Genomic DNA, 24848 nt, shown 5'->3' with positions numbered 1-24848 from the left:
GACGAGCGGTCCTCCTGCCTGCCCCACTGCTCTCCACGTGTGGTGGCCACCCATGGCCACTTGGCCACCAGGCGGGACTTTGCTTCTCCATAGGAGCATGGCCAAGGCTTGGTCCTTGCCCTGTGTGTGCAACGAGAGGAATGTTTTCATCCTCAGACAAGAAGGGCTCCACCTTAAAATAAAAAAGGCCAAATTTTTGCTGGTATGAATCAGGGCTTCCATTTGTCAGGATTTTCCCCTGAAAGTTGGGAAAGAAAAAAAATAAAAAGAAAACACAACAAAAAACAACACACACACAAAGCAAAACAAAACAAAAACCTTGCTTCTGTGGGAAAGGAATGGGAAAATGGGAACACTAGGGAAATAACAAATCTTTTGCAATTTTTCTTTCCGCAGACCTCGTTGGTCTGCATATAAGACAAGATTGATTGTAGGCTAAGCTCCGAAGGAGAAATCCAGTGTGCCCTGCATTTGGGAAATGTGGGGGCACAAATTGAACCCTGCTGCTGCTGAGCTCCCCCTGGCTGCCATTCCCTGCCCTCGGGGAGCGCTGGCACAGCCCTTGCCTCGGGCACCCCAGCAGCTGTGGTAGGCATATGGAGCAGTTGCACCCCGTTGTTTTTCTGGGAAAAACATTGGGAAATTGGTAGCGTGGGTCTGGGAAATGGTGAGGTGATCCAGAGCTGCTTGCATGGCTGGGTCAGTGCCGTTCAGTTGCCGGTGGATACCCCCAAATACACAAGCTCAAGGCGTTTTGCTTGGGGAAAGCTCCTGCTGAGCCAGTACATTTGGCTTTAGCCATAATTTGGCCAAACGAAGGTTTATGAGGAGTGGGGCAGCTGAGGAGCCTGCAGGAGGACTTTCAGGGTGGAAGCCAAAATGAGGGAAATAACGCGAAATAAAAGCAAACCGACCAAGGAAGGGCAGCCCGGGAGGAGCCGGGTGCTGGGAGGTGAGTGGGGGCAGGCAGCAGGATGCCCCCGGCCACGCTCCAGCTGCCGACACCTCCTTTCAGAGCAAGGTGGCACAACAAAGCCCCAGGACTTTTCGCGCAGTGAATCATCCCCGTCGTATTTCACTTCGAGGCAGCGGTTTGGGTGTGAATGCTTCTCAGTACTGCCAAAAATCATCCAAAGGAGAAAGCTGGAGCGAGGCACCAGGCGATTTCTTGCCAGGACTGTGGACAGATGCAGTTTTGGTGAAGGGTCTCTGTGCCTTGGCTCCCGTGACTTTAAGCACTTGTAAATGCCTTTAACGTCCTAGCGTCCTAGCGGATCCCTCACCTCCCTGGGGCTGCAGCTTGGAGAAGGACAAATGATGTCTGTGGAGGGAGCCGTGCTCTGTAGCTGGTGGAGATCTCAGTGTGCTTCCCCTCCTTGGCTGTGCTGAGCACAGGATGGAGAGGGGGTCTGAAGGAAGGGTGGCAGGGCTGCGGGGCAGGAACGACACTGACCAGTGCTGTGCCAGGACACCGTGCCCAGGCCATGGGGCATCTCCACTCGGCCACCTGGGCTGGGACACAGCCAGTCCCACAGCACCCCCACAGCACCCCCAGCACAGCTCAGCCAGGGGCTGGGTGCTGGTGGCTGGCTCCACGCAGAGCCAGCCCAGAAGACAGCACATCAAGGACATCCCAGCCACCCTGACTCACCATGGGAAGCGGGAGGGGACGGACAACGACAGGAGGGCTGTCGGCTGTCATCCTTTGCCCAGTCTCACCAGGTTTTAAAGCATTTTCCAGGAGCTGGTGGCAGCGCGGTTCCAGGGGCCGGGGTAACATCCGCGCTGATTCGCTGCAGACACGCATCTCCTTGCAGCGCCTGAGCGCAGCGGTAATTGGCGTTCTTGGAAGGAAAGCAGCAACAGCTCATTAGCAGCAATTAACACTCAGCGAGGGTCCCCCTTGGGCAGCTAGTCAATGAGTCTGGTGTGTGACACAGGGAGCGTGAAAAGGAAAACCAGAGGGCGGCCCACGTAAGGGCAGAGCTGCCGGGCCCTGTCTCAGCACCCCAGAACCCAGCAGAACCAGCACAAGGAACAGCAGGAGGTGGAAAACCACCGGGCTCCGCCAGCCCCACCAGAAGCACGGATGCTGGAGGAGATGGTCCCTAAAGGGACAGCCACAAGGGAAAAAGGGGCTGTGGCACCTCCCTGCTATGTCTCTGCCATGGCGCTGAAGGCTGTGTAGGAGAAGGAGAGGTATGGGGCACTGTCTGAGCTCTCCCTGCCCCACGCCTCCCCTTTCCCTCCTGCACACACATCCTCAGAGCCTTGTTCAGCTCTGCCTCCCCTGGGATGGCCACAGCTGCGGTACGGAGCTGTCTGATCCGCCGGGCGCCTGATGAGCCTTAATGCAGGCATAGCTGGGCTCCCCGCTAAGGGAGGGATGCTTAATTGGGTTAAGGTCCTTCGGGACCCTCCTGCTTTCGAAGTAGTGCCTTCAGAAGCTGACCCAGATTAACCTCAGGGAACGTCTCCTGTGGACACCGCCGAGGACTCATGGCTCTGAGCTGCTCCCAGCCCTTGAGTCGTTGTCAGGAAATTTGGCTGATTGCCTGATGGACACTAAAGGTGTCCCGGGGAGAGCAGGTGAGGCAAGGATGGCCTCTTGTTTCTTCTCCTCTCTGGCAGAGGTGCTGGAGAGGAGCATTGATTAACCGGGCTTTTTTTAGAGTCTGATGGATTTCTTGGTGGCGGCATTAATGTTTTATGAGAGCCCTTGGACTGAGCCCATAAAAATCTTCGTCTCTCCTTGTGGGAAAGCCCACTCTCTCTGGGCTCTTCCCATTGATTTCTAATTTCAAACCTTGGCAAAGACAGATGGGACTGTCCTGGGTAGAGCCCCTGATACCACAAGGACAGGCTGCCTGCCGAGGCGCTGATGATGTGACCGAGAGCTCATGTCTCTGCGATCCTGCTTCTGGGTGCCTGAGCTTCCCCCGAGCCCGAGGCTGGGGCAAAGCTCCTGGATTTGCTTTTGACTGGCTGGGTTCCCCCAGGGTGCCACGCAGGAGGAGGACAACCCAAATCGCCTGTGAGCAGCGGGAGTGGGTCCCTGCCCCGGGCTGCAGGCAGTCTGGGTGCTTTTGGGGGAAAACAGCCTGCCCAGATGTAAGCTATTGTTCTGGGAGCTCCCACCACCCTGGGGCACGGCTGTATCAAGAGGACAATTGTGAGGAACAGCGTGTCCGGGGGCTGGGACTGGGGGGTTTTGCTCTTTGTCCTGGCTTTCAGCACTCCTCTGTGTTCCTCCTCACCCCGCCGTGCTCGTGTCTGTGGCTGTGAGCCCAGGAAACACCGAAGTGGGGTGGCCCAGTGGCACCCCATCAGCTCCATGTCAGGGGGTCCTGGGGGTTATTTATCCACGTTTGGGTTGGCAAGCGGGGCTTCAGACACAGGAATCTAGTTTTCCTTGGCCCGACCAGCCCCATTATTTAGGAAATCAGATCGTCCCTCTGCAGAGGGGACAGGACTGCCCAGGCTAGGCACGGCCTGAGCCCCCCAGAACAGCCCAAGGCTCTGCTGGGGGGCTCTGGATGCTGAGCGCTGGTGACTGTCGCCTGCCAAGGGCTGTGCTGGGGACCAGAGGCAGCCCCAGGGTTGGCTTTTTGTGTTGTTTGTTTGTGGTTAACGTAGAATTGTTACATTGCAAAGCTTCCCCAATAAATTATCCCGTGTCCTTTTTATATCTGCGAGGGAGGCATTTTTAGAGTGCTGGCTTGCGCGCCGCACTCCGGCTGGGACACCCAATTGCCGGGACCTAAAAATAAGTTGGAGGCTGAGGACTTGTTTTTTCCCCTATCTTTTTTTTTTTTTTTTAAATTAATTAATTTTTTTTTTTTTTTTAAAGAAGAGGCAGAGATGTTTGGGTTGAACAGATTCCTTTTCCTCTCTTTGTGCATATCGATCCCCATCCCAGCCAATGTCAAGGCTACAAACATTTGCCCTTCAGTGAGAAGCTCGGGGTGAATGCAGCAACGTCTCAGGTCTCTCTGCAGCCCTGCCTTCTTCCCAGCAGCAATCTGAGGCACTTCGCACAGAGGAGGATGCAGGAGGTGGAGGCACCAGGTGAAAAGCTGGACCCTTGCCTTCCATTGAACAGCAGTGGGGGATGTAGGTGCCTACTTTCTTTAATGCCTTTGAAAGCCCTGTGCAGCAAAGGCTGTGTGTTCTGCAGTGTTTTTTAAGCATGGACCCACCTGCCTGTGCTGTGGGGAAGGGTAATACCAGCTGGGGAAACTGGGGCACAGAACTCCCTGCCACCACGTCCCCTGGCTGTGCAGCGCAGTGCTGGGGCTCTGTCTCCTGTCCCTCAGGTCCTAGAGGGACAGGAGACAGAGATAGAGGGGTAAAAGAGGCATTTAATGTGAGGAGATGAAGCTGTTCTGTCCTGACTAGCTGCGAGGCAAAAATCTGAGCTGGTGTCTGCACAGTCCTCCCTTGCCTGGGTTGCTTGGAGTCTCTTGGCCACGTGCAGCCCGTGCAGTGGCAGCGGAGGACAGGAGCCTTGCACCCACCTGTGTTGTCCCTGCTTTATGCTCCAGGGGACACCCACTTGTTTGCAGAGACCCCTTTATCCCCCTGTGCTGCTATTTCATTTATTCTGATGTGAGCAAAAAGTGAGAAGGAGCTGATTTACAGCAGATCCCCTCCCACGGTCTGAATGGGGACTGAGCTTATCTGCACAGCCTGAGGCAGGGGAAGAGTGCTGCAAGGCTCAGCCCTGGCCCTGGAAGTTTTTTATTTTCCTTTGAAACAAACAATCCAGGCGGAAAGTGAACCATACCTGGTTCTGTTTAGCTTGGAGCCTGCTCTAGAATAACTTGCCACTGTTGAGTTCAGACTGGTGAAACCGCAAGGGGCTGTGAGCGTATTCCTGCGCTCCCCCCGCGCACGCACATGTTCTGTGTAACGCAGCCTCTCGGCCGCCAGCATCAACAGCAGGAAGAGCAGGCGAGCGCTTATCCTGCCCTGGGGACGGCCGGGCTCTCCGAGGCGTGCTGGTGGGCACTGGAGCTGGGCTGCTGCTGCTGCTTGCGCGGGTTTTTGGAGCCAAGCCGTGTGGAGAAGGGCTGCAGGGCTCCCTGCCCCAGGTCGGGTCTGGAGCTCTTCTCCTTGCAAATTCTGTGTGTTAGCTCCCCCAGTTCAGCACTCTGTTCCTGTTCTCAGAGGTGATGATGCCTCATGCTGACGGCTCCCCTAGAATCAGAGAATCATAACCACAGAATGGCTTGGGTTGGAAGGGACCTCAAGGATCACCCAGTTCCAACCCTCTGCCATAGGCAGGGATGCCACCCACTAGGTCAGGTTGCTTAGGGCCTCATCCAACCTCCCCTCTTCTTCCCAAGGGCCAGCCTCTCAGACAACCCTCGTGTAGCCCCCATAGGTGTGCAGGGGCTTCCCCACTTGCTAGGTCTGTGCCCTCGGGGTGGCCAGGCTTGTGCTTTGGGGGATGAAGGGGGGGGTCAGAAGTCACTGTGATGGTCTGATCATCCTTTGTGCCTGCTGTGTATGAAGAGGAGACGGTGTTCTCCTCTTTGCAAAGCCCCCAGGCTGGTTTCAGACAAGAATCTCATATCCATGTCCCTGCAGGCTCCTGAAAATGGGCATGCCAGGGGAGGGACAATGGGCCTAAGGTGGGGAGTAACAGCAGCCCATGCTGAGCCCTTGGAGATCTCAGAGAGCTGCTAGGTTTGGGGGGAAATAACCATAAATCTATGTCTCAGTTTGGGGATTTGGGCTTCCTTTGGAATTTGTTCCTATTTATGGTTTTGGTCCATGTTAACCCCCAGATAAACCAAGTTTTCTGGCTGGGACTTTGAGTGCAGGATCATCAACTGGGAGCTTGTAGGTTGAGCTTAATCCCAGGGGTCTCGGAGGTGTGCTTGGCTTTTGAGCTCTCCCTGGGAGCAATGGGCAGCCCTCGGGGACACAGAGGATGAGGTGCTCTGTGTCCTCTGCTCCCTGCACGAGAGCCCAGCTCTTCTGAAAGCCTGGCTCTCCATCGCCACCCGCCCTGATGAAAGACGTCCTCCTACCTTTGTGGGTCTCGGATGGGTCGCGTGTTTTCAGATGATCTCACCCGTGAGGAAATTGCAAGTCTCTTTGAGGAAGAGATGGCCATGATTCATGCCGATAGAAATAGAAAGGCCAAACAAGCAAATGGAAACTCCCTATTGACCATGTCCCTGCAATTTAAAAGGGTTTTTACTACCTATTCCAGTACGCATTTGAAAATCATATGCATTTACTCTTACATACTACAATCAGATGGTTTTTAAGCCATTAAGGCCCATTGGGTCAATAACTACCATTTTCAAAAATCTATTAAATACCCATTTCCGTGGAAATAGAGCTTCTGCAATTGATCACTGCTACCAACTCCCATTAAAATAAACCCCAAATGCTATCAACTCCCCCAAGATGTAGAGCACTAAAACACAGATTGCTGGGACAAATTTATCCCAGGGGAAAGTTGATGGCCCATTATACTTAAGCAACACAAGAATTGTCACATAAGCCAGGAAGTTTATGGGACTTGCATGGGCTTGTCTTCCCCGAGGGGCTGAAAAGGAAGGTTTACGGGGTGAATCGGTAGTACTAACACAAGCTCAAAGCCAGCCTCTCCGGGGATCTTTTTGGGAAACATCTGGCGTATTTTGTATTAACTTTCAAGTGAGTGTTGCCTTTGGTTGTTTGGCAGAATGAAATGATGCTCTAGGGCTGAGGAGCTGTAAGAAACAATGAATTTGTGGATCTGTTCTTGGTGTCACAGGGTTCTCCAAGCAGAATTATACAAGGTGTGTGTGGGTGTGGGTGACACACACCTCTGAGGCTGCAAGAGGGAAATCTGTGAGGAAGGTCACCTTACAGAAATGAGGATGTCCTTCTTCCAATCCTTGTCTCTCTGCTCTGGGAGGGAAGCTCTTTTGGGCTGCTGGTGTTGTGATGGACTCTAAAGTGGGCTGTGGAGGTGTGAGCATGGTGGGATTGTAGGAGATCGCTGCAGGTTGTCCCTGGGTGAGAAGTGGCTTGAGGTGGAAGGATGGTGCCCGGGGGCTTGGAAACATGGGGGAGAAAGAGTTGTGGTGGGGACACCCACTCTCCCACATGGCTGGTAGCTCTTCCCACGCATGGGAGATGAGAGCTGTGCAAGTCCCAAAAGCCACTGTGGAGCAGAGGCTTGGTGTCCCTGCTCATCACTGGAGGGTGATAGCTCGGGCAGGTCCCCACCTGGAGATGGCCCAAGGAGCTAGGCCCACTTTCCCAGGCTCCCACTGCAAATACCTGACACCCACCAAGTTTTTTTTTATCTATGAACACTTTCATTCCTGCACTTTAATCTCAATTACATCGAGCTTCAGCCCCCTTTCCTGCTCAGAGAGCTCGTTCCTTCTGTTGCTGCTCTTATTTCTCGAAGGTTTTTTTACTTTTTGCTTTCAGCCTGGCTTCAGGGAGTTCCCGTTTCCCCCTGCTCTCCCCAGCCTCCCAGATGCAGCCTGTCTGCTGGTCAGTCCTGTTTTTCCATTCTTAAGTCAAGACCTGTCTTTATCTCTCTATTTAAGTTAATCTCAATCAATCCATCATTAATTCAGGACAAGTTTTCTTTCTTTCATCGGCTCTTTCATAATTCTTACACTGCTTACCAAAACCAGGTCTAAAATAGCACTGGCTTTTTCTGGTGCAATGATTATTTAGTAAAGAATTTTGTTAGCAAACACTTCCAGGAATAGCTGGATCATGCCAACGTTAGCAGCATTTACTCTTCAGCCTATCTCAGGGCAAAATGCCCTGCACGGCTTTCTAGTCTGACACTAACGTTATTGTTCTTTCTTACCCAAATCTGACCTCAAGAAGCTGCACGCTCCCCTCTGATGTAACATCTGCTGTGTGCTAACAGGCTGCAGCCTTCTTGGTCTCTTTCCCCAGTAAATCTGCACAGAAGGGTCACAGCCTTGAACCACAGCCCCTTTCTGATCCTGTCCGCAGCTTTGCCAGTGCAGCTCTCCGACCCTGCAGCATCAGCAGCTGCTTCAGTCCCAAAGCCAAATCCACCTCCCACGTGGAGACAGAGGGTTTCCTCTGAATGCAGCAGGAATTGGTCTTGTGTAAGGGAAACCCCTGATCCTGAAGGCACAATACAGGGGGGTTTTGGACTGTCACCCTTTTTTACATCTTAACGCTCAGCTCCTCGTGCTAATAGTAAAGTGTCTCCTACACAATGCTGTTGGTGGTGGCTGCTTCCTGCTTCCCATTACTCTTTCACTGACAGTGAGGTGTATGTGATGTTCTCATCCCCTGTGCACCCAAATGGCTTTGGGCTCCTTTCCTGGGCTCGGTTTTGAGGACCGCCATCAGTCTAGTCTGGAGGCAGACCAGACAACCCATCCTGGCTTGCACTCAGTGCCCAGCTGGTAGCATGTCCAGAAGGGAGGCAAGGTTGAGCATCACCTGGGAATTCCCATGCTGGGAGCAGGGATGAGGATTCACAAATTCTAGTAAGGGGGATTCATGCATGCTGACAGAGCCTGAGTCTGGAAGACTCTTCAGAGGAAGAGTCCTTTGGTGGGGTGAACTGAAGATGTCCATTTTGGCTCGCAGTCTGGAAGAACATCTCTTCACTGATGAAATGGGGAGTTGAGAGAGTCTGTCCTCAGAAGTATTCATGCCACTTGATCTAGCACCTATCTTCATGGATTGAGTTGTGGCTCTTCTGGTTTCAGCTGATTTTTCAGAAGAAATGTTGCTGTGCATTATCTTAACCCTTTGCAACCTTGCAGACGCATGTCAGCACACCAAAAATATTACTGGTGCTTGTTCCTGGGAAGCCTGAGGAATTCCTCATTTGTCAAACAAAGGTTTGGGTTGGAAAAAAGGAGCGTCCCTGCTTGGCAGGAGCAGGAAGAGGAATTTCCTTGTGGTGGGTGAGGGACATGAAAGCAGAATCCCCTGTGACTTCATTAGGCTGAATGGTTAGCTTGGAGCTGGCTGGGTCTCAAGTATTTTCCAGCTGTCCATGGAGGGCACTTGGACAACTTCCATCCAACCCCACTCCCACATCCCCTCTGAAAGGTCTACAGGGAGAAGACTCCTATTTTTGCATTGCAGTGGAATTCCTGTGGCATTACACATGCATCCTTTGCAATACCCAGAGAATTGGGATTGATTTACGGTGCTGCATGGGGTACGTGCTGGCCTTGCTTTTCATTCAGAAGTGCCATCTTTTGTCTTTCACTGGTAATGGTCATTTTTATGGCACCAAGTCTTCCTGTTGTGATAAGGCTATCACTAAAACCTGCTGTTCTTGCTTCTCTTCTACCACTTTAAACCAAATCAGGCTTATATCACAGTTTGCCCATTCTACTGCTGCTTGGAGAAACACGTTGCTTTCTCTGTTGGCCAAACCAACCCAGAGCTTTACTTACAAGCACAAGAGGAAAGATGTTTTCTTCACTGTGGGCTAGGAAAAAAAATGTGCAGGCAAACACATGAGAAGGGAGGTGAGGGTTTTCCTGTGAGGCACAGTCTTCCTATTGTGACTGGGTGTCACAGAGGAGATAGAGGTGGGCTCTGAGAAGAGCTGCATGGCGAGAGGACAGAAACTGATGGACACAAGTCAGAATGTGAGAAGTTTGTATTAGGCATTAGGAGTCTTTATTTCCATCAGGATATCTAAAGGTTGCCAAGAGAGGGAGTGAAACCTCTGTCCTTGGAGAAGTTCAGGTCTCAGCGGGACATGGCCCTGAGCAATTTGGTGTAATTAGACCTGCTCTGAACAAAATAGGGTCAGACCAGTTGGCCTGAGGAGGTCCTCTTCACCTGCAGCTGTGAGTCTTGGATTCCACAGTTCTTTGGTGACAGTCACTGAAGCTGCTTGACTTGCCTTCCTTCCCTCCCTTCAGTAGCCTGAAATGTCACACAGTGAGAGCATGTTGTTATTGCCCATGCAGAGCTGTGTGCAGGGATGCAGCTACTCCTTAGGCTGAGGTGGTCTTGCCATGCAGGTAGCTGCTCACCAGTGAGGCTTTTACGTTCTTGGAAAAGGGTTTGTTTTGAATCTGGCAAACCTGATCACCTTTCTCTGCCTGTCTTCTGTCTTCTGCTTTATTCTTTGGGTTGTGAGGTGGGTTTTTTTTTTGTGTTTTGGCTTTTTTTTTTTTTTCCTGCTCAGCTGAAATCTATGTCTTCATGTGTCCTTCTGGCTCTCCCTGTGTATGTGTGCTGGTTTGCAGCACTCACCGTGCCATAAATACCATCTAGTTTGGAATACTCAGTCTTGAAGGAGTTGGGAAGCTATTTGGGGAGCAGAGGAGAGGGCTGTCACTTGGCCCATTTGTGGAGACCAAAGGCTGCTCTGCTTCCCCCCAGGGAAAATCACAGAAGCGCCAAAGAGGAGGGAGAGCATGACCTTGGCAGTAAGTGACAGACAAAGACGCCAGTTGCATGCTCCTTGTCTCAGCTGAGGATGCCAGTGGGAAATATGGACTGAGGGGAATCAGAGTTGTCCATTCTAGAGTTGTTTTGGTCTTGCTCGTGTCTTTGGGGACACCAGCAGGATGATGTTTGTGCTTTCCCTGTCATAGCGGGTGAAATCGGGGTCCTTTTGTCTCCTTCTCCACCCAACCCATGAGCATCTCAGTGCTGAAACTGCTCCCCCTACACTTTACACAGCCCCGAGCCATCCAAATCTCTCAATGGAGGAAATTAGTTATTTATAATTAAGGGTTGACAAAAAATGTTGCTAGTGTCAAGGGAACAGCAGGCGACAGCCAGAAAAACATCATGTCTCCAGAAGAGAGGCGGCGGGAATATCCCTCTGAATAGGGCTGACGTCAGCCCTCGGAATTTGGACAGCCTGGAAGGCTTTGGGGCTATTTTTCCAAGATATCATAGGTCAGGAATCAACGTTATTTTTAATTCTGTGTCCCCCGAGCAGCTCTGGTGCATGAGGGAGACTTTTTCTCCCTGTTCCCCCTCCTTACACTCTATTTCTATGAAATTTTTGCTTCTCTTCCTTCCGACTCATGCCACAAATATGTCCTTCAGGTTTATTTATTCTTCTCCCTATCTATTCCTCCCGGCCTGCTCCCGTCTTGGTTGGGTTGAAGAGATGGCGTCAGCGTGGCGCGTGTCTGGGATGCTCAGGCGAGACATCACAGAGAAGAGATCATGTTATCCTAATTTGCCGTTTCCGGTTGGAAGAGTTTTTCTCTCCGCAAGCTGATGTGGCTGGGGAAAGTGTTCTGGGAATGCTGCTTTGTGGTGGGAGATCTCAGGGCCTGGTGAAGACAAGCTGGTCATCTCATCCCATCGCTAAATGCTGCCATACGCATCAGCCAAGATTTTCTGAAGTAGGTGAAGTTTTGGAGCTCCTTTGCCCCTGGGAATGTGGGGAGATGCCCAGGCCAGGATGGCCCCTCAGGGGGGTCAGCAGATCCCCATTACCTGCAGGGAGAGGCAGTCAGCAGGTCCCAGTTACCTGATACTTCCCGAGGCAGTAATGGCTTTTGAAAATCTTTGCTATTTCAGATGCAGGGAAATGGTCACCCTTGGGTTTCACGCACTCCTTTCCACATGTCATCCTGCTTTAGTATGCTTCTGAAATCTTGTTCCTTTATTTTTATTTTTTATTCACTTTTTCCTCCTCCTCTTCCCTTTGCTGTAGCAACCTCTCTCTTTCTAAACAAGTATGTTGGTATAATAACTTCACTAGGGATCTTGCCATTTCAAACAGTGTATTTGCACATTTCTCACTGCTTTCCCTGCTCGTTTCACATCTTGGATGAGAATATGCCTTTTTCCTCTTAGCCCGTGTTTAACTTTTTGTCCTTTCTTCCATAATTCAACACGGTGAGGAATGTGCTAATGGATGCCACTTTTACAGAAGCTGCTCGCTCACATACAGCCGGTGTGCCTTCACGGCTAGTCCAGCGTAAAGAAACTCTTGTGTTCCCTTCGTGAGCTCTCCATGCAGCTCGAAGATGCCAATTGCTCCTGGAAGCAGGGGGATAAGCGAAATGCTTTCCACCACCTTAATGTTGCTATTGGCTTTATGCTGCAGATTTAGTCATTCTTATGACATATTTCCACAATGGTGCATTTCCATCATCATTCCACAGTGATGTACTTGAAGCCTTTCCATGCGTTTTTTTTCCGCTTAGGACCTCTGAAATTAATGCAGTCTTCCCTTTGGTTTCGTAAACTGTGGGGTCAGACTCCTCAGACTTTGAAGACCTGGAGACATGTCTTCTAGGACTACCTGTCCCAGCGCTGTCTCAGCCCACGAGGGTCATGGCACTGACAGTGGAAACAGTAGTACTTAATTTAAGAGAGTATCTGGCACTTACAGCACAGCCCAAGGCCCTGCAGTCCCACTACTATTATTATTGGAATTGGAGTTGTTATTATTAAGTTAGATCCTGATCCTTTTACACTGCTGAGGACATGAACTCTGTAAAGACCAATGCTGTTCGTGTACTGGTGAAGGCAGTGTAGATCTCCAACGTGTGCAGAAAGCACTACACAGGGGAGAATAAAACCTAAATCTCCCAACTACCACTTTTCTCCGAGCACAGAGACATGCCAGCCCTGCAGGAGTAGTGAGGATCGTTGTCGTGATGCCCAGGTGCCCATGGTGTTACTGCTCTGCTGTTCGCTGTAGGACAGGTGCAAAGTGACCTTTAGAAATGGATGTATTGCATATCCCCATTCCAGTATTTTATTTTATTTTATTTTATTTTATTTTATTTTATTTTATTTTATTTTATTTTATTTATTTTATTTTATTTTATTTTATTTTATTTTATTTTATTTTATTTTATTTTATTTTATTTTATTTTATTTTATTTTATTTTATTTTATTTTATTTTATTTTATTTTTTACTCCTACGACTGTTTATCTTCAGCTCTGGAGACTGGAGGAGAGACAGCCAGCAGTGTCATTAGGAGGCTTCCCCCTCTAGACATGCCCCTTGGTGGAGCTGTCTCCAGACCTGTTCCCCTCTCCTCATTAAGCTTATTTTGGAGTTTAGTTGGTACTTCTCCACCCTTCTGCAGCCATCCCAGACCACCCCCTCTCAGAGGGAGCTCTCTCCAAGGTCAGGCCATGCTCTGTTTTGAGCAGAACTGGAAGAGAGATGTCTCAGAGTGAAGTTGGAGGAACCTTTTGCTCATGTTCTTCCCTACAGAACATGCAGGCGTGGGGGCGAGGTGGCACCCCGTGGCACACGCCTGTGTCCTGCCGGGACTCCTTGTTCTTACCACCCGCTGCCACCTCCCACCAGACCACTTGTCCTGAGGAAGCGGGCAGAGAGGAGAGCCATGGCTGTGAAAGCCTCCAGATTAGAGAAGCTGGGGAAATGTCTTCATATTTGTGTAACTGCATCTCACCTAAAGACGTCTCTAACAGTCCCTGCTCCTCCCACACTTTACCAAGTTGGTCCCAGGCAGCTGAGGATGGAGTCTCCAGGCCTGCTGGCCCCTTGCCCCCCTATCTACAGGCAGCTCTTGCTTTTCCTCTTTGCCCCACCGATGTGTTTGCTGACTGTCTCCTCTCCCTCGTCCTTGCAGGGTGTACATGAGCGTGAAGGAGCTGAAGGAGGCCCTGCAGCTGAACAGCACCCACTTCCTCAACGTTTACTTTGCCAGCTCAGTGAGGGAAGAGTTGGCTGGTGCTGCCACTTGGCCATGGGATAAAGAGGCTCTTAGTCACCTCGGTAAGCAAGCGAACCTACCCGTGGGGCCTTGGGGGCGTTGGCTTCTCTCTCTCAGTGGGCTTGGCAAGAAGAGGCACTAGACTTTGCTCTCAGGTAGAGTGGGAGAAAAAGTAAGCTCATGTTTTGAGACAAAGCCTTTTGCCTTCAGTTACAGGTGCTTAGGGAGGTTTTGGAGTTATCACCTCTAGTTTAGCCCTTCTGTGGCAGGAGCTGGTGTTTTGGCACTGAATTGTGTTCAGTTCACCCCAGCCTTTTGGGATGGGGGCAGCTGGGAAAGTGAGCACAGACTTCCACCGCCATGGCTTGGCTCAACACTGAGGACGTGTAATGAACATCAAAAGTCACGGTAACAGGCTCTCTGCTTCTGTATAGAAAGGAGTCATCTGTTCCTAATGTCTATATGGATGGGGCTTTCAGGTAGCCACAAGCTCTGTTAGTGGTGAGGGCAGGGAATCAGTGGGGCAGGGAGTGAGGGGAAAGCTGCAGGTTCGCCATCGGTGCTGGCTCTGGAGGGGGAATAAGAGTGGTACTTGTCCAGATGCTTTAGGTGAGGAGGATTCTCTGAGACCTTCCTGGCCTATCCACCAGGGTTCTGGAAATGGTGAACTTCACTCTGCAGTGCTTAATGACAAACATATAAACCAGGAGCCTTGGTGACCTCAGAGCCAAGGCTCCTGAGCTGAACAGGCAGCGAGCTTTAGCCACTTCCAAATCCAGCTGCAAATGTGAGGATGACTATCAAATTAAACCTCGTTTTTATAACTTGGCTTGCTACCTGCTGAAGGCAAGGTATTCTGGCTTCAGTGAATTCAAGGCAAACCATTAAGGTCATCAGTCTTGGCAGACTGTGAAATTGTTAAAACGGCAGCTGCTTCACTAGAATGTAAATGTACCGTGTGTTTTCTCCTATTTCTGTTGTCTCTTTTTTTTCCTGCCTCTCCCTCCACCTCTTCAATGTCAGAATTTTCTGGCAAGGCCCTTTACACTTTGTAGTCAAAACATCTAAAGTGTTTCTCAATAAGTAACTGGAAATAATTACTCGTGACACCTGCGCAGCAGACCTAGACCTTCTGCTTTTACAAGTGCGTGATGTTCAACCCTTAAAGTTTTACGCCGCTCTTAAAGACCTGTTTTAAAGTTCTTTTGTGCCAGTTTCCCTCCCTCAGTGAGTTTCAGGGCTGGTTTTTCAATAGCATATTGCTACAATTGCTTGTCGAGGAAGGCAAACCTCCATGAAATTTATTCCTTCAGCTTCCAGAAATCACTTCCAAGGCTCAGCTGGACAATCATCTTACTACAGCAAGTGCTTCAGCCACACATGTTCTTGTCAGACCCCTCCCGATGGCTTGCAAGGAGGTGTACGGAAGGGTAATCAGGGTAACTGGTTTAATCAAAAGCTTGCATTTAACTCTGGTCTTGGAGTTTGTGTCCAGCCAGAGTCCTTAAGCAGGGATTGCACCATCTGGAAATGTTGGATCAGGGTTTTACCAGGGAGGTTCAGGGGAAAAGGGGTGTTGTCCTGGCTCTAGTGCCAGAGCTGTGAAGTGTGAAGCTGGATCTAAACTTCTCTGAGGCTCTGGCACAGACCAAAGACTTTGGTTCAAGACAGTCCTTGGTTTTAGATTTAATGAGCTGGGGAGGGAGGGTGACAGATTCTCTTCTCTGTAAACAGTAGGCTCCAGCACATCATCAAGTGTTTTGTACTAGGCACAGTGTATACCATTGTCAGTGCAGAAGAAATTTAGGACTGAGCAGGAGGTTACCTGCTCTGAGTAAATCTGAAGGTACGGTAGGGAGGAAAGAGCAAAGAAAGCCTTGGGAGGAGTGAATAGTAGCTTGAGAAAATTTCCTGAGCTTTAAGGCCCTAGCAGTGACCAGGGATGCCAACAGGCTTTTACAGAAGAGAGGAATCAGTCTCCAGAAAGACACTGTTCTTCCCTTCTTGCGCTGATTCTTGCAGGTCTCCTGCCTCTCCTGATGTTAATGGCTTAGGTCAGCCCACAGGTTTTGCTCCCCCTGTGCCGCTGTCTCTTCCTGTGGAGTAGAAATGCCACCTTGCAAACATAGACGCTGCCCCATTGGCTTTCTTTTGCTTTGATTCTCCAACAAAATCAGGTTGATTCCTTGAGTATCACTTGACTTCCCTAAGAAGCTAACTTGCCTCCTGGCCAGACTTTCCTCCCCACTTTTCTCCATTTGTCTCTCTGAAATGGACTTTCTTAGATGTTTTCAAGAGAAGTACCATGAGACTTCTCTCCAACTGCCTTTCTTTATTCTGTTTCAACCTCTTCTCTCATCCCAAAGCTCGCTAAACATATTGTTTCCAAATTATCCTTCTCTTCTTCTCTAGATGGTTTTAATCTGCCCTCTGGACTTTGAACTCTGTAGAAACTCTTTCATGCCCTCCAAGTGTGTCCATCAAGAAGGTCCTCTTCACCTTCCTGTTGGCATTGTCACCTTCTGGAAGTTTCAGAAAATTTTGTTTTTTCTTCCCTTTTGTTCACCTATGATTGTTTTTGGGGTATTGTAAATTACATGAACATTCCAATGCTGATGACCTGCAGATCCATTGCTCTCCTCCAGGTTGTTTTCCTGAATAAACTCAAATTTCATGCAGTTTCTGCAGACTTACTGTCTTAGCCCAGTAGCAATACCAACAAATAGCAGCTATGTTCCTTGAGGCGTAAAGGGTAATGACTGACTTGGAGAGGGTGAACTGGTCTGTGACATCTCTATAGGCAATATTTCAGTTGCTTTACAGCTTCCAGACAGAGACAGCTTGTACCCAGCCAGCAGCAGAAGCAAAATCTCAAGTCTGTTTGCAGTGCTTCATCTAACCATACTTTGTCTCAGTGTTTCCACCATAATCACAGTCAGTTCTTCTCAAATTCAGAGTGTTCTTGCTAGGAGTCCAGGACTAATTTTCTGAGAACTTGCAAGTAAATCTCTTTAACTGCAAAACACAGAGATGAAGAACTCCTGTCCTATATAAAATTCATCTTTCCGCAACGGAAAGCCTTGCCTCAAAAATCCCAGCAATGCAATAATGTAGACACTTCAAACTTTGTCTAGTTGCATGTGAACGGTATTTGCATAAACATGGTTGAAAGGCAATGGGAGCATGAATATTTGATGTTATAAACATTTTCTGTAGTTATATAAGCTGAGGCCAGCTCATATATCTGCTGAGGTCATTGGATCCTGACGGAGGGCCAGTCGTTCACCAGAGGTACCTCTAGCAGCGGCCATCTTCCTGCCTGACTAACCACCGTGCGTTTGTTCCACCAGCTGCCATTCTCCAGTTGCCCAGCCTTGGTTTGGCAGGCATGTCCAAAGACGTCTCTGGTTCACCTACCCTTGATGCCACGGGGACACGACACTGACATTTTTAGCTTGGCTGTGCAAATGCTGATCCTGGGGGGGTTCTTTGGTCTTGTCCTCAGGCATGAGAGGACGAGGTCACTTGACGCCTGATTTAGTACACCTCCCAGAGCAGAAGGAAGTAAAGGTGGAAGGAAAGATCTGATGTGCAGAGGAAGGAGAGGGGACACTGTTCTTGTTGCAACGGGATGTTATGAACACCTCCATATCTTGCCTTCATAGCAGAGACCCTCCAAGTGGGGAAATGCAACTCCCAGGTCTAAAGCTGGGGGGTTCTTGGAGCCCTTTGCTCACCAGGGAGCTGTGGGGAGAATGGAGGGATGGGGAAGGTCTGGAAGACAGGCACTGTTCTCATGCTGTTTCTAATCCTGCCATCTAATTAGCTGTAAGAAGGACTAAAAATATGACTGTCCTTGTGGAGTGTGGGGGAGGAATGGGATAGGGGAAGCCAGCAGAGAGGAGGGAGTGACAGGGTATCCCAGCCTTGGCATCCCTCCCCTGCGACAGTTTTCTCTCTCCCTGCATCAGAATCCCATTTTTTCCCCTGTTTGGGAAGAGCATCGGGTTTCTGGTGGAAGGAGGATGGTTTGGTCGCAGGGCCTCTGGTGCCCCTCAGGCCCGTCTTTGTGGTTAGTGCTGCAGGATTCGTGCAGGGCTTTCACATCTCACTCGTTTTGTTTATGAACATTATTTTCTTTCTGCATGCACATTCCTCCTTTCAGACCTTTGGGCAGGCAGCCCCCTGCCTTGTTCAGGCTTGGGTTTGGCTGCAGAGTTGCCTTTCCTTTGTTTTCTCTGTTTGCTTTGAAATGAGAAGTAGCTTTCTATATGCCCACTAGGTTCTCCGTCGATGGGGTGCCCTCTGCTATCTACAGTATTTGCTAGCCTGAGAGCTGGGAGAGAGGAAGCGTGCAAAAACCTTCTGAACGACAGGATACAGTCGAACATGAAGGTCCTGAAAGGATTTTCAAGCTCTGTAGCTTATTGTGGCTCATAACCAGTCAGATCTATAGGACCAAGGTACAAGGTCCTTTACTCCAGTGCTCTGGGGAGAAAGGGCATGCGGTCACTATGTGCCCCATCCTTTGCCTTGGGCCAACAAAATGCCTGGGTTTAGCCTCCACATTGGGGACAAAGCATGAGGAAGAACAACCACCGTGAGTTTTTTGCTAGGAAGTGGTGCCATTTCACGCCACTGCTGCCTCCCAGCCCCTCCGTGAGCCACACGCAGCGCAGGGCGCTGCATGGAAGGTGCCACCCTTACTTCCTCACCCTTTCAACCTGTTGGGCTTGGAAGAATTGCTCAGGGAATCTCAGAAGGCCCCTTCCAGCCCCAGCCCCGTGTTCATAAAGCACGGCTCCACCAGAGGAGTCGCAGTCCTGCTGGTCCCCTGCCAGGGACACTGTGATCTGAAGAAAGCCCTCGCTTGGAGGGAATGCCCTGTACTTGAGGACAGGAGGTAGGCCAGCAGCGCACGGAGCTGATTCAGGAGCAGATTTCAAGCTGTCTATGCTGTGGCTGGAGACAGGATCGCACGGTGGCCCTCTGCCAGTTTTAACTTTGCTGGCAGGGGCAGCGATCAGCAGCAGAGATGCAGTAGCAGAGGCTTTGCTGTGAGGTAGCTGGCACAGTAAATTCTCCAGGGCCTTGCAAAGGAGGGAGCAAGCTGCACGGGAGCCAACTATTCACTGCACTGCCATCCGAGCTGTCTAGGTTAACAGTAGTTGGGTAAAAACAGCCTGCCATGCCATGGAGGTATTGCCTGGAGTTGGCCTGGGCACATGTTGGGAGCTGCTTTTTTCCCTCTTGTCTTGATGATATTTCCCAGCCCTTGCTCCTGCACCGCAGGGCAGCACAGAGAAGTGGCTGGAACAAGGAGAAGGGGATGAGGAAGGAGATGGCCACTGAAAAACAGGGAGAAGAGGAGAAGTTTTGAAAGAAGTTTGTTTGGGCAGAATACAGAAAAGAAAAGGAAGAGAGAGGAGAAGAGGGGCAAGTTTTGTTCTTGAGCATCTTCCACAGAGAGCTGCCCAGCTGGTGTGGGGCACGGCTGTCATTACAGGATGTGCATCCTGCCATGGCAGTCAGATCTGGCGGCGAGCAAAGGGAAGACTCTGCTCCTCTTGGCTTTCCTCGACATCATTGCTCCTTCCTCTTCTCATAACGGGCAGGTGGGCAGGAGAGGAGAAACACTTTGTCCAGCAGGCTGCTCGGGGCAAGGTGAGCATGGGACCTACCCAGTGCTTTTGGATCTTCTGGACTCTTGCTGAAGGTGGCTCCCAGCTGGCAAAGCCAAGCGTGTCAAGACTTTGCGAGGCAATTGGTTCTCATCTGCCGTAGGAGCTGGCATACTTTAGCCACCTGGGCCTGGGGGTGAACTGTCTAATCTCTCCTCTGGTTCAAAAGATTGTCCCTGTAAGCCCAGGTCTCAGTTTGGTGCCCCAGCTCCAGACTTCATTTGGAGTTTTAAGTGTGAACCAAAGTAGACAATGACTTATAAACACAGAGGGAAATGGTAGCTGAAACAACTGAAGACTTTTTGGGGAGCAATATGGTCAGAAGGGGGAAGAGAAACCAGCCACCCTACTCTGAAGCAAGGGAGCCTTCTTCCAACCCTGCAAGGCCAATACTGGCCCCCACCTGGCACCTTCTTTGTGACCTGGAAGCACAGTGAGAAGAATTTTAGCCAGCACAAGTGAGTAAGGGCAGCTGCTCACTGTCGCTTTCTTACAATGATTTCCCTGTGCTTGAAATTCCAGGTGGTGTTGTCCTCAACCCTGCTTATTATGGTATGCATGGCCACACAAACACCATGATCCACGAAGTGGGACATGTCCTGGGGCTGTACCATGTCTTTAAGGGAGTGAGCGAGAGGGAATCTTGTGACGATCCCTGCAGGGAGACAACTCCGTCTATGGAGACGGGAGACCTCTGCGCTGACACTGCCCCGACCCCAAAGAGTAAGCTCTGTCGGGACCCAGACCCTACCAATGACACCTGTGGCCAGATGCATTTCACGGGGACGCCCTTCAACAACTACATGAGCTACACAGGTGAGGAGCAGTCATTGCTAGAAATGGGAAGGGGTGACCTCTGTGAGAAACTTGTGTTTCACTCCCTTCCGCCTTGCTCCCCAGCTAACGTGCTCCCTCCCATTGTGTGAGGATGCGGTTGCAGGAACCTCATAGCCCCTCTCTTGCTGTGGTTTCCATCCCTCCCTGCCTGCCTGCCCGTGGCTTGCTGGAAGTGCACTGAGGCTGCTCTGCCTTCCTGTTGGCATGTGCTTGTTCTCCTGTCCTGAAGCAGTGTTATTATTATTATTAATTTATTTACGGTTACTTATTATGACCGGAGCCACCGTGGCAAGCGCGGGGTTGTGGAGCTGCTGAGGCAGTGCCATCTTGTGGCCCTGGGGACACACGACACCAGCCATCCCTGGCAGGAGAGCCACCAGGCGCTGGTGTCTCCCAGGTCTCCCCAGGGTTCTCCAAAAGAGGATTCGGGGATCAGGGAGAGTGCCAGCTGATCCCTGCCACCCTCATCCTGACCGCTGTTCCCCCAGATGATGACTGCACCAACACCTTCACCCCCAACCAAGTGGCCCGGATGCATTGCTACCTGGACCTGGTGTACCAGCGCTGGAGCCAGAGCAAGAAGCCTGCGCCCATCCCAATCCCACCCATGGTCACGGGGCAGACTCAGGACTCCCTCAGCATATACTGGCTGCCTCCCATCAGTGGTGTCATCCACGAGAGGTGAGAGAGCAACATCCTCCTCACATCGGTTTACTTGTGCAGGGATCTGCTGGGGCAGAGAGCAGGGGATGGGGGGAGCCTTTTGGGAGTCAGCGAAGACACCAGGGAGGGCTGGCACACCCCTCATGCCCCCTGCCAGCTGGCGAGTCTCACCCCAGCCTTAGCAAGCACCCATTCCTGCAGCTGCCCTGGTGATGGAGGGTGTAGATCTGGTCCTGGCACCTTCTTTCCTGTGACCAGCTCCTGCGGAGCTGGGCTGTGTGCAGGGCTCTCCCACCAGCCTCTGCCATCGGGGTGTGGGGAGGCGATGCCAAGGAGCATCGGGAGGTGATGCCAATTCTTAAACCCAAGAGTGCAATCACGGAATGAAAAACGAGCTTCATTTAGCACTTATTGTATAAAATAGCCATTTACCAGGAGGAAATGCAGCCTTGTGGTTAAGGCAGGGAGCTGGAACCGCAAGAGCTGGGTTTCGTTCCCAGCGCTGTCGCAGACTGGCGGTGTAACTAACTGGGGGTAACTTGAGGGATGTTTCAAGCAGGAGAAATGGAATCAGTCATTTGGCCTCCTCGGGCAGCTGTCTTCCTTTTATTTTGCTAATGCTGGGGAGTCACTGAGACCTGGGCAAGCAGCCCGTGCCTCTGTTCAGCAGCCCCTCTAGCTAAAGCAGTTCAGTTTCCACCAATTTTCAGGTCTATGTTTTTATTATTGGACCTTAAGCACATCTTAGAGATTTCAAGCTTGCTTAAAAGCTGCTTCACAAAGCCGTCTTTTGCAATTTAACTGAAGTGTTTTACGGCCACTGACACAAGCATGGTTCCATGGTTGCTGTCTTTTCAAAGAATTAATGTTCTCCATGATGGGCCTTTCATGCTGGGGGTGGCAGGAGCCTGTTACCCACCCAGGCATGAGAGCCTCCTGGTGCTGGGTGTTGTGAGCCATTCAGACAAGAACAATCTGTCGTGGGGCTTCCTGAGAAGTTGGGTTCCTTGGTTTTCTAGCTTCGTATCTGATCCTGCTTGAGCAAACTTGTACGGAAATGTAACTGGCCATGATTATACACGCAATTCCTTTGTGTCTGTGGTCTGCAGGGAGCTGGACACTCTCTGTGATGACTGTGCTGAAGACGGCACTTTCCGTCAGTATGTGCACGAGGCCTCGTCCCCTCGGGTCTGCGACTCCTCTGGCTACTGGACCCCAGAAGAGGCAGAAGGTACTCTTGTCCTCTCTCTCCTTGTCCGTGAATCCTCTGGGTGGAGATGAGGTCTTGCTGGGAGAAGGAAAAGGAGCTTTTCTTTGAGAGAGTGAACCTTCTCCTCTTCAACGAGGCTTGCTAGTGCAGGAGGTGCCCAGAAGGTACCCAGAAGGTTTCATTGAAATAAAAGGCTTACAATATAGATATTGGGGCCTCATCCAAAACCATGGGGACGTTCCCAGGCTTTGAGACCACTCTGTCCGAAGGGAGCAGGAGAAGCCCCTTGCCCAGTCCCATGCATTGTATACCAAGTCCTGGCTGATCGGGGTCGGATGCTATTCTTGCTGGTTTGCAGAGCCACCTCATGAGCTGCCTGGGAGCTCTGGCTCGCAAGGTCACGCAGCTGCTGCAGAAGTTGTTGGGCTTTCTATGCTGCAGAAGGGGCAGGAGACCAGGTGAAACAATCCCATGTAGTGTGCACGCTGCTGTTGAAACATGTGGAGCCAGAGGATCTGCTAGTCCTGTGTGTCTACATGTGTTTGAGCCACTAAGGCTGGCTGAAAATGCACCGGTGACTGCTGAGAAAGTACAGCTGGGACTTCGTTACCCCCTTGGGACAAAGCCCATGCTTTGAGAACAGGAGTGTCAGCATATAGCTGGGGTTCAGTGCCTGAAAACTCATCTCTAGATTTGGCATATCATAGGATTATCTCCTGCTAGCATTGCAAATCACACACACACATGCATGCGCACACAGGCAAGTTAAAGAAATAATCAAATTTGTGCTTATTCAGTGATACCAAACAAATCAAAGCTTGGCTCATTTATCTTCAGTAGTTCCTGTTTCCCCTGCCTGTCTGATTCACTGGCAAATTAAAACTGCAGCTGGAAGTATTGGATGTTTTTTTCTCCTTTGCATGAGCCTGTAATTATCACAAGCTCATGTTGGCTCTGGTGAAAAAGAGACAGGTTTTAAGGTTTTTAGAAGAGGAAAGTTAAATGGATGCAGGCTTTGAACTGCTGCTCCCTAAGGAACGCTTGCAGTGGTTCATGGAGACAAGAGTATTTCACTACAGGATGATGAAATCTGGTGATGCTTTCTGAGACTGAAAGCCCAATGCTACATCTGTCTTGCTGAGTGCTAATCCTCCACCAGGGGAAGAAAGCTGGACAGCTGTGGCCAGCCTGGGCACCATACTGGAGGTTCTGGTGGCCCTCAGCAAGCCTTCTGCACCCATGAGACCACACAGCAAGCTTTGTGTCCTCCAGCCACGTCCAGGCAGGTGCTAGAGCTACTGGTGGCACCAAGACCTGATGCAGTGTGGGTACCAATATCCTGTCTGTCAGAGGGCTTGGCAGATCTGATGCTACCAGGAGATGGGAGGCCAGTGGTGCTTGTTGCTTTCTGCGATGTCCACGACCTCTGGAACCTGCAGCTATAGCACAGATGCATAAGCTCCTATGGGGACCCTGTGGGGAGGATGGCCCCTTTGGGTCACCTGTAAGGTCAGCTGTCACCTGGTTCTCATCCTCTTCTTTGTCCTTCTGCCTAGGGCCCCCAGACGTGGATCAGCCCTGCGAGCCCAGCCTGCAGGCCTGGAGCCCAGAGCTCCACCTGTACCACATGAACATGACCGTGCCTTGCCCCCAGCCGGATGGCTGCATCTTGGAGCTCCGCTTCCTGCACCCTGTCTACCCTGATTCCCTCACCCTCTGGACCACATACCTCTCCACTGACTCACCCAAGGCACTGTCTGACATTGAAATCCTGACAGAGCAGGGGGAGTCCATCCATTTGGGCCCCCTGGACACCTTCTGTGACGTCCCTTTTACCGTGAAGCTCAACATCCACAAGAAGGTGTCCGGAGTCAAAATCTACACCTTCGATGAGAGGATGGAGATAGACACGGCCCTGCTGACCTCCATGCCCCACAGCTCCCTCTGCTCCTCCTGCAAGCTGATCCAATACCGTGTCCTCCGCGAGCCCCCCTTTGCAGACGGATCCCCTGCCACGGCAGCACAGGCGCACCGCGAGTTTGTCGATACGTGAGTGCCAGCCGCGGGCCCCCAAGTGGGTTTGTGTCTGGCCCGGTGCTGTGAGCGGACTCCATGCTCGAGCTCACGGGGTTACAAGGCCCGGCCACTGTGTCTTGCTGCAAGCAGCCTCCCCGCCTGCCATCGAGGAAGCTTGTTGCTGCCCCGTTGCATTAGCACAGGCCTTGCCAAGGAGTTGAGGCTAACAAGAAGGAACTCATTAAACCCAGAAACGAGGCTAGTAAAGTGGTTGTTAGAGTTCATGCAGCTTCTCCCCGGCTCAGTCCCTCAGGGAAGGAATGGCAGGCCCCTCTGCATGACCTGGCAGCAGCTCTCTTCCCACAGCAGCTGCCTCTGGCAGCTTAGGGTATGAAGACGCATGTCCAGCCACAGCACTGCCTGGGCACAGACATGTGATTCCTGTAACAGGGGCGATCAAATTTGTTTGCAGGTTGCATGGGTTGTTCCCTCCTGCTCCTTGCTCACATCCTCCATGTTCCTGCAGGGAAGTGACGCCTGGGCAGGTGTACCGCTACCAGGTACAGGCCGTCTCTGGGACAACCCTGGGAGAAGCTTCCCCACCGCTCGTCCACGTCCACGGAGCGCCCTACTGTGGGGATGGGAAGGTGACCGCGTAAGTCAAGAAACCCATGCTCTCAGCTGAGGGTCTTTAAGCTGGCAGGTCATCCTGCCCAAAAGGGAAGTGCAGGGGTTGGTCCTCCACCCAGGGGTACCGGCCTGAAGATAGCTGTGCTCCCATCTTAGGA

At 51.1% G+C, this 24848-nt stretch overlaps 1 protein-coding gene across 1 annotated transcript in view; it reads left to right on the top strand.

Moving 5' to 3' along the window:
• PAPPA2 (pappalysin 2) overlaps positions 1–24848 on the top strand; it is a gene marked incomplete at its 5' end in the record, with an annotated part of 74792 nt that overhangs the window by 5507 nt on the left and 44437 nt on the right. The window contains 6 exons of the mRNA XM_084527718.1: positions 13570–13715; positions 19857–20150; positions 20660–20852; positions 21944–22065; positions 23601–24093; positions 24587–24715. Coding sequence (XP_084383844.1) covers positions 13570–13715; positions 19857–20150; positions 20660–20852; positions 21944–22065; positions 23601–24093; positions 24587–24715 — 1377 coding nt within the window. The remainder of the gene's footprint in view (positions 1–13569; positions 13716–19856; positions 20151–20659; positions 20853–21943; positions 22066–23600; positions 24094–24586; positions 24716–24848) is intronic.

This window comes from Aythya ferina (genome assembly GCF_964211825.1).
Source record: "Aythya ferina genome assembly, chromosome: 8".
Taxonomy (NCBI): Eukaryota; Metazoa; Chordata; class Aves; order Anseriformes; family Anatidae; genus Aythya; species Aythya ferina.
Note: the sequence above shows the minus strand (reverse complement) of the source record. Positions and strands in the feature narration are given on the sequence as shown.